This window comes from Lissotriton helveticus, chromosome 1_1 (genome assembly GCF_964261635.1).
Source record: "Lissotriton helveticus chromosome 1_1, aLisHel1.1, whole genome shotgun sequence".
In the NCBI taxonomy this organism is placed as follows: domain Eukaryota; kingdom Metazoa; phylum Chordata; class Amphibia; order Caudata; family Salamandridae; genus Lissotriton; species Lissotriton helveticus.
Window position 1 is genome coordinate 626627743 of NC_136057.1, and position 12456 is coordinate 626640198.

At 51.2% G+C, this 12456-nt stretch overlaps 1 protein-coding gene across 11 annotated transcripts in view; it reads left to right on the forward strand.

The window, feature by feature from the left end:
• The window catches only part of LOC144770317 (GLIPR1-like protein 1), a 1599314-nt gene that overhangs the window by 1253902 nt on the left and 332956 nt on the right, over positions 1–12456 (forward strand). For 3 of the 11 annotated variants that reach the window (XR_013598866.1, XM_078654750.1, XM_078654740.1), the window contains one exon: positions 11364–11464. The exons of the other annotated variants lie outside the window; for them this stretch is intronic. Coding sequence is in view for 2 of the 3 variants with exons in the window: in XM_078654750.1 (XP_078510876.1) it covers positions 11364–11464 (101 nt within the window). In the remaining variant the exon portion in view is untranslated. The remainder of the gene's footprint in view (positions 1–11363; positions 11465–12456) is intronic. 11 annotated transcript variants of the gene reach the window in all.

Consider the following 12456-nt stretch of genomic DNA (forward strand, 5'->3'; position numbering starts at 1 on the left):
GCACCAGGGGCTACACGCTGGCAATCAATCCAAATACCACCCCGCCTACCTGACCACCGATTGAAACTGAGTAATCGTCGCTCTGGGGCACCAGGGGCGACTTCCTAAACCCTAAAATCACACTCGCCTACCGAACAAATGCTCCGCTCCTAAAACTAACTTCTTCCCTGAGGCACCGGGGACAGGAAGAGGAAGTCCTTCCCCTCCTGTCCCCCTAAATAGCCTCCTAAACCCCTCCCACCCCCTAACCTAATCCCCTACCTAACTTCCTGCCTGTCCCTCTCGCGCGAACACCCCGGGGAAAAGACTGGTCTGCCGACCTGCTTTCCCCCGGGGGCCGCATTATCTGTCTCCCTACAGTACACCTCCTGTGCTACGGGGGGCTGCGCTCTGTGAGCTGGCCACTGCTCCGCACACCAGCGGCCGTCCCAGAAAATCCCGAAGCCAGCTGCACCCGCCGCGTCCGAGTAGAGTTTAACCTGCCACACCATCCTGTCGCGCGCAAAATCCAAGGACACACCATTGAAATCCTCCAGGAAAACCAGCCACACTCGCAAGTCTGACCGGACCCCCAGCGTGATCCTGATCCTGTGGTGTGGGAGGGCCGCCCCCGACATGGCCATGCCGAGCCGCCTACAGAACGTTCTCCCAGCCCTCACAACCCTGCAAGCAAAGGTCAACAACCCCAACAAGCGCTGCACAGACCTCAAATCAAGCTTCCGGACCGCGATCGCACCTCTCAAAGCTTCCTGCATCTCTGGCACCTTCCGTACAGGTAAACGCGCCTGCCAAGCCACCGAATCCAACTCAATCCCAAGGAAAGTCAGGCAACAACTAGGCCCCTCCGTCTTCTCCGGCGCCAACGGCACCCCAAAATCCTGCGCCAACAACTGAAACTGCTGCAAAGCCTCTCCACAAGCGCCAGAGCGACCCGCGCCCACAAACAGAAAGTCATCCAAATAGTGGGACACCAGCCGGTGTCCACTGCGGTCCACAAAGGCCCACTGCAAAAAGGAGCTGAAAGTCTCGAAAAGCGCGCAGGAAATCGCACAACCCATCGGCAGAACCATGTCCACGAAGATGGACCCGTCAAACTGCATGCCCAACAGGGGGAAATCCGCCGGATGAATGGGGAGAAGGCGAAAGGCCGACTTGATGTCACACTTGGCCAACTCAGCCCCCTTCCCACAGGACCTCACCAAACCAATGGCATCATCCACCGACGCATACAGCACGCTGGAGTCCTCCTCTGCAATAAAATCATTCACAGACCCTCCTTCCGGCCAGGACAAGTGATGAATCAAACGAAACTCCCCTGGCTCTTTTTTGGGCACCACCCCAAGAGGTGAAACAATGCGATCCGCCATCGGCCAATCTGCAAAGGGACCCCCGATCCTGCCCTCCGAAACCTCCTTCTCCAATTTACGCGCCACCACCTCCGGCAACTCCTTGGCGGACCGCAAGTTCTCAGCCCAACGTCTCTCCCTCGGCCCCTGATATCCAATCTGAAAACCTTCCATGAAACCCCAATACAAACGCAACGCCGCTTCCTTATCAGGGTACCGGGAGTGGCCATGGACACATGGCCTCCACCTTAACCGGAGTATGGGCCCTTTGGCCCAGGCTGCCCCCTGCCCTTGGCAAGTTTCCACTGCTCTGACGGCGAAGCCCACGTGAGGCACTGTGTGACTGCGTGCCGCCCCCGCACTTTGAACACTCATGCTTGAACTTACAAGAGGGGCGGTTGCAGAAACCTTTATTGAACCCCCAACAGGCCCCCGAAGACACTGGTTTGTACTATTGTCCCGCTGCCCCTGACCACATAGCCTGGTTCCCCAGACCACCTGAACCTGCTTGACTACCCGCCCCAGACTGGGCGGGGCGCGACTGAAAAGACCGATAAGTAACCGGGAGACCGCGAGCCGTATGAGTGGAAGCCGCCGCCTGCGTCGAAGACATCCATTAAATCCAGAGCTCCTGGTCCACCTCCCCCCACGGATTGTCTTGATTAACGCTGACCCTGGCCCTAAACTCCTCGTCGTAGCTCAGCCAAGCAAAACCCCCGAAATGCAGCTGCGCCTTCCTGATCACGTCCATATACTTGAACAGAGCAATCGCCCGACCCCCGTGCTTCTCGCAATAGATACTTGCGTAAATTAAGAAGGCCGACGTCCAATTCTCCATCCTTACCGGCACCCTCGGCCGCCTGGTCAACTCCCACTCCTCCTCCTTAGACCCCTCCTTCGCCTGAATCTCTCTATGCAGCAGCTTAAACACATCCACATATTCATGACTCCAAATCTTCCCCCTCGTCTTTTCGGACAAATGCGAACCTAGGGGCATCGCCAACCCCTTGTATGGCAATTTCTTCCGGAGCTTCTCAACTCAATCCTCCTTGTCCCCCAAATCCTCCACCTTGTCAGTCTGCGCACTGGCCATCGTGACCTGCTTCCCCCCATCAGCCGCCACCGGCTCCACCCCAACAGGGGACCCCGTCCACACAGACCCATCCCCCACCCCCACCGACCGGCAGGGCTTCTTCCTCCCCCTTTCACTCCCTCCGTCCAGGCGTCCCACCAAGCGCCCTCACCTGACAAGGTTGCAGGAGCGTCCATCTCCCGTCGCCGTGCGTCCGCCGGCTTCATGATGTATGTATGTATTTGAGCTTGTAAAGCGCACTGCTACCCGTCCGTAGGTTTCCTGGCGCTGTATAACTCTGGGAAACCCGTCCTGGCTTTCCCTGTGGGATGGTCCCTGCTGGGAGTCCCCAAGGTGGTGCCAGGCATCCCCGGAATTGATGGGGCCGTTGTGGAGATTAGGCAAGCTAATGCCCAGAGTTGCCGAGTGGAACCCCTGATTAGAGTAAGCACCGAAGCGAGAATTATCGAGTCCGCTAACCCAAGTCCACGACCCTGCCGCGTCGGGAATTGAACCCTGGTCCCAAGCCGACTTCTGCTCCCGGGTCTGCCGCCTCTAACCAGTGAGCCACACTACTCCATGATCCCTCTGCTGGCCCGACTGGCGCCATCCCGTGCCTCCTGAGAAGCACCAACCGTGGCAGGTGCCACCCTAGCCTTCCCCACACTCCCAGACTCACGCAACTCACCCTCTTCCAAGTCATCCTCCTCATCCTCATAATCCAACCACTCATCCTGAACATCCAGCGGCACCACTTCCGTCACCACTCTCTTAGCACCCTTCCCTTTCACTCCAGGCATAAACTCGCACTCCAACATCGCCGGTGCCCGATCCCTCGATGGAGGGCAGGACGCCGCGGACCCCCCTGCTTCTTCGTCCCGGTGTTTGGAGGCCGTATTGCGCCCCGCCGGCCCACCCCGGCCTCTGCCAGCTGTCCCTGCTGGCTTGCTCCCACCCCCCCGAGCCGTATGCGCTCGGGGAGGCCCCGGTGCCAACAGGTCTCTGATCCGTCAAGGCAGTCCCTGAACCTTCCACCCAGACCCACTGCCCTTGAGCCCCAGGGGCCCCCCTGCCTCTACCTCCAGTTGACCCTCTGCCACGCGCAGGCACCCGGGCCCCTTCGCCCTTGAGCACCCCACCCGCCTTCGCCTCCCTGGCGTCGCATAAGCGCCGCCACTCCCTCCCATATTCGGCAATGACTCGACGTTGATCGCGGGCCCTCTCCTCCTCGGTCATGTGCTCCCACCTGTCGTACATGGAAGACCGCTCGGACTCCCCCAGGCCTCCCCGTCCGGGCGCGGGTACCGCAGCACTCCCCGCCGCCTGCCCTGCCCCACTCTGCTGCTGCGCCTTCAGAGGGCCTTTGCCCTTGGAAACCTGCGGCTTAACAACCCCCTTCCGGCCCCCCGAAAGGCCGACCGGCTGCTCCAGGACGGTGAACCCTTCCTCCCCCCTAGACTCCCCCCCCAGACAGCGTGAGGGCAAAATCCTCTCCAGCCGCCACCTCCCACTCACCCAGGTCCTTCCCCCCACTGCTCTCGCTCCTCTCATCATAAACCACCAGCTGGCCCAAGCTCCCCGACCCCCCGGCATGTAATGCCAGTGAAGTCTGGCCCCTGCGCCCTACCCCATCGGCCCTACCCTCCTCTCCGGGCACCGCTTCCCCGACCTGAATCTTGGCCGGGAGGCTCAGCCGCCTCCCACCTTTCTTGGGCGCCTCCTGCTGTTTTTTACCCTTCCCCTTCTTGGGCACACCTACCCGAGCCCCAGCGGGCTCATCCATGCACGCTGCGACAACCGCAGCAACCCCCGCCGACGCTGACCTAGGCGTGCGGGTCATCCCGACCCACGCCGGTCCAGGAAACCGGGCTGGAGGAGGTCTGTCCTCCCAGCCCCGCCAAGCACAAGGAGCGCAGCCCTTACTGCCTCCGCATCAGGCGTTGCCATGATGATTCCTGAGCTCTCGGTCCGTCCGCGAGATGCGTGAGGTTTGGCACCCTCGATCTCAACCCGTCCGCGAGATGCGTGAGATTTGGCACCCTCGACCCGTCCGCGAGATGCGTGAGCTTCGGCACCTTCGCTCGTCGCACCGGGGCACCAGGGGCGACACGCTGGCAATCAATCCAAATACCACCCCGCCTACCTAACCACCGATTGAAACTGAGTAATCGTCGCTCTGGGGCACCAACACAATTATGCTACTAGATGGCGCCAGACGCTTCAGCTGCTCTCTTTTCCAGGAGAGTAACATCCCATGGAGAGGTCACTGAGACTCTCAGTGACCTCTCCATGGGATGTTACTCTCCTGGACCACCCCATGTCCTCTCCTCAGATTGTCGCTCCTGCCCTGTACCACCCCATGTCCTCTCCTCAGAATGCCGCTCCTGCCCTGTACTAGCTCATGTCCACTCCTCAGATTTTGACTTCAACCCTGTGCTATCTCATATCCGCTCCCCAGGATGGGTTTCCTGCACCGCGAGACCTCATGACCCATCCTATGTGAAACGATTTTTTTTTTTTTGCAGTTTTATATAGAACGAATTCGACCCGATGGTACTGGAGCAAAAGAAAAGAGAGCAGCTGAAGCGTCTGGCGCCATCTAGTAGCATAATTGTGTTGGTTGTGTCATCATTAATAAACAGACCAGACTTGCTCCAAAATTCATAAAAACATTTTGCAGTATGGGCGTTGGGCCCTGGAAAAGCATGGGGCCTGGGGAATAATGACCACCTGTACCCACCCCATGCCCCCTGTCCACCTTCCGACCACCCTGTCCTTTCATCTTTCTTCATAAAATATCAGAGGAGCATTGTACAGCCTTCATGGCTTGCCTCACATCTGTCTTCAATCTGAATTATTTATCTTTTTGGAGCAGTGGCCCCTGACACAATACTCTAGATGTTCTCTCCATTAGCAGACAATGTTCTTACTTACGGATTCAACCTGCAGGTGCGACCTCCCCAACCAGGGCTGGATACACAACATACAAGACAGGACATAAAAACATCATCCAACTCTACAGTTACAAGACTGCATGACTAAACTATTAAACCTGTTGGCAACATACTTGGTTAATTTTATAGTGGCTGGTTAACAATTTGGGAGCACAGGGACTTGCTGCATATTAAATAGGCACAGCTTCCATCCACTTGGCCAATGGCTAGACTGATAAACAGGGAACTAGTGACCTCCATAAGGGGAGGATTTCTGTTCAAGGGCAACACCCATACAGCACTATCCTATATATTTAATGTTTATGCATCTTCCAGATTCCTCGACCCACAGCATTGTGGCGTCTCCATCAGTAGCTGGGAGGTTAATCTTGCAACCGACATCCTCCACAGGGAGCATTAAAAGACTAAATACTTCGAATATAAAAAAATTATTTTAAAACCATGTCAAATAATTACATGTGTACAAAATATTACTTATGAAAACAAAAGCCTCACTGACATGAAAGTCAACATCTGTTTCAAGAATAACGACCATGACCTCAGCTAAAATTGGTAGAGACTATTTGTGACCAGCCGAGAAATTCCGGACTCTTGTATCTTACTTTAATTGCTCTATGCTTAAGAATCACATTTTCTTGAGAAATATCACTGCCATAAAAATGCATGTTCAAGTACTAATTGTGAAGGACATCAAACATCACTGTGCGACACAAGCGATTTCAACGTAGCTTCTGTCCAGTGTAGAACCCCAATTACTATGAGCGCCATTAGCGCTTTCAAAAACTGGAGGTGATGCACATCTTCAAAGTATTAACACTGGAGTTAAAAAGCAATCCGGTGAAAGATGTCAGAATACATCTCAAAATCCAAGCTGACATTAAACAAAGTAACATTCTAGAATGCCTATAGCTAGTAGGTATTAGCGTTGCAAGCCTAGATAAAGAGATCTGATTTTCTTCTCCACACTGGACTGGCCACTTTAAGTGTGTGTAGTTCACCATTCTGAAACTCATGGTGTAAGGACACAGCCCACTGGATAAGGAGCACTTCAATTGCCATTGGTGAGTGGATGGCAAGAAATTGCCTGAAACTCAATTCTGATAAAACAGAGGTGGTTATTTTCGGCAATCTCTCCCCAGCCTGGTCGGCAACCTGGTGGCCAACGGCCATGGGCACTCCTCCATGCCCCACGGCCAAAGTTAGAAACTTGGGTGTCACTTTCGACAACCAGCTCAACTTCATGGCCCACGCGAATAAGGTGGCTGCCAATGCTCACTTTAAGTTGCGAATGGTAAGAAAAATTACTCCTTACTTGCCAGAATCAGCAGCAAAAACACTGGTTTCTTCACTAGTGTTGTCCTCTTTGGACTACTGTAATGGTCTGCTGCTCAATGCCCAGAACAGAGTCATTAAAAAACTACAGACAGTGCAGAATGCCGCCGCCCGGGTGCTATCAAAAAAACCTAGATTTGCTCCCATCTCGGACACGCTTAAACAATACCATTGGTTGTCCATTCACAATCGGGTCAAATTTAAAGCGCTGTGTATTGTCTTTAAATCGCTCCAGAAACTAGGACCCAGATTTCTTAGAGAGCAATTGATCCCGTATAATCCCCCAAGAATGCTCAGATCTACCTCTCTAGGTCAACTGGTGATACAACGCAGTCGTACAGCTTCCTGGGGAGATCGCCGCTTCTTAACTGCGGCCCCTAGACTCTGGAACACTCTGCCCATTCACATAAGAACAAGTCCCTCTCTTCTTCAGTTCAGAAAAAAACTGAAGACTTGGTTGTTCAATCAGTGATTTTATTCCGCATTACCGCTCCAGGGTGAAACCTAAATGCAATTTCAGCGCCGAGACGCCTAAGGGTAATTGTATGCGCTTTATAAATGGCATCAAACAAACAAACAACAGAAACCCTGATACATTTAACACACCTTTATAATATAATAATTCCAGATGACAAACTTTTTGTAACAGACTTAAAAATATAAACTGCCACAATATTGATCTTACATAAAAAACGACGTGAATTTTTTCAACTTTTATTTAATTCCCATTTCAGATAAACACATCGCAAAACTCATTAGGACATGGTTAACTTTTTCCTCTAATTTCAGCCTAGTCACACAATGCAGAACCCCAGTTAAATGCCACGTTTGCATCTTAACAGACAACACAGGGGTGACAAAGATGAAGAAAAAGCTTGGATGGGCTTAAGTATCTCACTACGGGGGTAATTATTAATAAGAAAATTAATTATGGAGTGTTTTTGGTCCTTATCAATCTTAAGGTGGACTCACAAAAGTCACGTGCACATTAACCAATGGAATGTTCCTTGCTGGCCACCTAGTCATGTTGTAGTTAATGTACAAAATAAATACATAAATCTCACAACATACGCAGTTTCAACATAAACCACTTGCAAACTGCTCAACTAGACTATTAACTAAAATTACTATCAGAAATACTTGTCGCCAGCACTAGTAAAAACTCAAACTGAACAATTACAGATGGTTTCTACTGGACTCACTTTTTAGAACGAGAGTTTGGGACAACTAATACGCTGGCGCTGCTGCGAGTTTAGTTGCACATTTGAACTGATTTCTAATTATGGCTATTTGTTGCAACTGGATTTACATTTCCCAAGTTTTACCAGCCGGCCTTTAAAAACGAATTTATAAAAGCCCAATTGCAACTGGCTGACTAGGATTTCCAGGGAACAGACTCGCATCAGCTCAATCTTTATGGCAAAGGCTGCATAAAATGAAACCCTAAGCGGCAAAGTATCAACCAGTAAAATTGTCATTCTATAATATTAAATACAGTTTACTCCGCCACGGTATTTTATCTCGCCAGATCACTTGTGTGCATTATAAAATACATTTGCTCATGCAATGCAAGCCAAAACACTCGTACGGAGCATGGAGGAGGACGCCCAGAACCGGTGTCTTCCAGGGAGGAAGGCGAGTGTCAGGCTTGGCAATGCAGCAATGACAGCAGCAGCAGATATAGTTAGTCAGCCTGGCCAAGCTGCAATATTATATAAATACACCCCGCAGGTGCACTGAAACACACTAGCACAACACACTTAAGAGACGCACGTGAGGTAACCGTACAGCCCAGTGACGTGTGCTGCTTATCAAAGGCGCATGCTGCTTGGAACTGCAAGATGAAGAATAATGATAATTTATTATTGTTTGGTTACTGGCGATCACCTCTTTATGGATCCTGAACGATGTTTATTGTATTGTTTAATTTCTCTTTTTATTTCATGTATCATTTCCTATATATTGACCCATCTTTACCTCGGCACTGTACCACTATGCTCATATGAATAATGATGCTGTATTGCCATTCTCATTTCTTTTTTCCAATAAAAATGATTTGAACACAAAAAATCAAAGGCGCATGCTGTGGAAACGCCGTGCATTATAAAAAGTTCGGAACATACTCACCCAGTACCAGACAGACCACATCCAGCAGCACAAAGGGTAACCTACTCTTGTCAAACATACTGTCAGCTCCTCCGGCGCACACAACGTACTGCCTTACATAACGATGCTAACGCATATATTGCACTGACTGTGGCCTTACCTGTACCGTGACGACGGTGAGGCGGGAGTCACACACACGGTCTGCTGCCTGCGCACGAGGCAAGCTCCAGCTCCAGGCTACACGTCACAGCGGCGGGCGTCCCGAAATCACACAGTGATTGGCCTGCACTGGACCAGCCAATCCTGACGCTGCAAGCAGCGCCAAGATTGGCTAGGGGGGCACATTTGCTGCTCGCCCTGTCGCACCTTGAAACCCGGGCTAAGGCAGGCTAAGAAGTACCCCTGGGTCCCGCTGGGGAACTTTCAGTGCGCATGCTTGGTAAAGTTGGATCCCAACTTGCACTTGCGCACTACGGTCTGTCTGCTGCAGCCTGAGTGTACTGTCACTCAAGCTGCAGCAGGCCACCCCCCCTGCACATTCCGAAATCGCCGGGTGTGTCCCGGCGGCTGACTCGGCTGACTCGTAATGTTGTACACACTTCTGTGAGTAATTTTATTGTAAGAGGATTGCGGCCGCGATGCGGGTCCATGTGGCTGGTGGGGCTACGACCCTACGCCCCAATGGACGCACCGCGGCTGGTTAGGGGGACCCCATTTACCTGTCCGCTCAGTAAGTATAAATTACATCAGGACCGGTTAGTCTCTCTGCATGCCTGGAATCATCCAAGTGTCTGAAATTATGGCAAGTGTGCTATGATAAAGGTGCCAGAATCCTACTCGGCTGGCAGCTGCCAAAATGTTGTGTCTAGAATGTGTTACACGGACACGCAGATAAACAGGCTCGCATGTTATGAGAACCTTGGCGGCTCAGCACTCACTGTACAGACTGGGGGCACGATGTATGTCTAGAGATGTCGAAAAACAAACCTTTTCGCATGTGTAGACTTTCGTGAAAGCTAACTCTGCAAAAATAGCTAAGCAGTGTCGTTTGCAAAAAGCAACAAAAGGTAAAATGGCGTTTGAACTCCTAATAAGCCATTCTAACTTAACATGCACGCAAAAAGAGGCCCATAAACCACACTACACTGCCTCTTTCCCTATTGTTAACGATGTTACTTACTGCACGGAGTTTGACTCCTCTTCTATGACCTATTGTACATTACCATAGCCGTCAGTGGCACTAGTGGTCTCTCCTACTTTACAGCAAGCTTAGTTTTTCCCAGTGGTAAGATGGGTTATTGGATATGGGATGCGTTGTTCTGACATTGCTTGCTTGGTCAACTCCTACTCTGTGGGAGGGTTGCGCATCTGTGCCCCCACACATTGGTGTATCCGAGTTTGCTTGACTACAGTAGGGGGGGGGGGTTGGGATGGGTGTTGGGATGGCTTTGGCATGGTTGGGGTGCTGAAGTGGGCGGGGGCTGAAGGTGTTTGGGGTGGGGATGGGGGAATGTTTTTGGTTCTTTCCCAGGCACAGAAGAAATGTGTATGGCATTAGCCACTGCTTGTTGTTGCTCTGTTTGCGGCCATTTATCAAGTATCTGCATTTATTGAAGCCCTGTAATGAGTAGCAGTATTTGTAGGAGAGTAGGGTCTGCTTTCCTATGGTCACCCCATTTTTTGCTTTTTGCTTCACTGATTTTCGACTTAATGTGGCTGTGGGCCTGCTAATAAGACCCACAGCCCTGCTGTTCTCTCTCTAAATTTCACACCATGTACTTTAGGTACATCACCAATTGGGATTTGGGTCACTCTCATGAGTCCCTGTACATTGTACTATAGGTACCCAGGGCATAGGTGCACCCAAGGCCTACCAGGGGCTGCAGCATATCTTTTGCCACCCCTGGCTGGCCATCCAAACTGACAATGAAGAAGCCATCTTTGATTTTTGATACCAAATGCTGTAGCTTCAGGCCCTATTAGCTTAGCCTATATCTAAATCCTCCATCTTGGGTAGTTCTGCCCTTTCACAGATTAGAGAAATGCTGCCCTTGCATTTCTCTATGCCCAGACAAGATATGTGACACACCGCTTGCACAATATTCTTTTAGCAATAACAGATTTCACAACATCACTCGTCTCCTTGCTTATGTTGCAGATTTGGATGGAAATATACCAAGCCATGACAGCTTGCATTTGATTGACTGACCCCAATACAGCCCATACAGATCACATGGTTAGCTACAGTATGTATGTGTCGGACCTTACAAGGAGATTTCTTGTTACAGATCTTTGTCCATTGGCTGTAATAATCATGGTGGACGGAGCCACGTATAATAATTCTTGCTACGTATCATATGGGTGGTTTTGTGGTTTATGTCTATAAAGTATGCCAAACAAATCAACTCTTTGGACATTCAGACTTCTATGCTGATTGTCTCCGTGTCACACGTATTTGGTGCTTTGTTATTCTTTAATAAATCTACCATCTTCTGAGCTGACAAAGTACTGTGGTTGTGTTATTTCTATTGTTTATTATTTCATGTATTACAGATTTCACTTCTACATTTGGTGGAGGATGCAGCTCCGGACTTCGTGGTGACATTGCCAGCCGCAGCTGCTGCGCCGGGTTTCCTTTGGAGTTCGGATCTGAGGTTCGATGACTTTTTTTGTTCTGTCCTTCTCTCTGCTTCGCTCCATTGGATACCGATGGTCTGCATGTCCGTGAGCTGCCTTGATTGTTTTTTTATTTCTTCTCGTCTGCTTGGGCTCTCTATTCTTCTCCTCTTGGCTTTGTCCAGTTTGTCTGGGCGGCTTCCTGGTATGTCTTGGTTGGCGGCGGTGTCGATTATTACCTTCATCTGCGCCCTTCTCATGGCTCTTGTTCTTTATTTTCTCCTTTGTCATCATTCTGTTGCGGATTGTACCTCTGAGGCTCCTGTTTAGTCTGGGCTCTTTCCCTTTTTCCCTCTTGTGCACTCCCCGGTTCTTGGCCTCTGCCGTTGTTTCGCGCCTCTGTGCTCCTTTCTGATGTGCTGCTTTTGCCTTTCTTCCTAGTGTTGGCTCTGGATGCTCTCCACCCCCACCGGTGGCGGTGAACTTCACTCACGTTCCATGCACGCAGTGACTCCCTGACGCCCATGCGAGTTGGCTGGTCGCGGGTCGGGGAAGGCGTACTACTGCAGTCCCCTGTTTTGCCAGTGAGGGTCCGGGTTGGGGGTGGACAGCCTCCACTGCTGCCGCTGATTGTCTGGAGCAGAGGTCAGTGGGTTTGGCGGACTTCGTGTGTTGAAGGTGAGTGTTTGTTTGGGGATTTTTGTCCTCTGATATTGGTTGAGCGGGTGGGCTCTTCTTCTTTGGTGGGGTTTCCTGTAGTGCTCCCATTGTGGGTTGTAGCCGATTGCTCCCCGGATTGTGGTGGGACCTGGCATTGCTCCACGGCCTTGTTGGGCTGATACAGGTGCGGGGCCTTGGCGGCTCCTTGGTGTAGTTCTGTTGTTTTGGTCGTATTTCCTTCCCTTCTTTTTAGGTGCTCTCATTGTGGTCTGGATTTTTTTCCCCTCGGCTGCAGCCATTCTGTGTCTGTGCCTTGGGGCTGGCCCTCGGCACATACAGGGGGGTATCCTTGATTGTCGTTGCTCTGTGC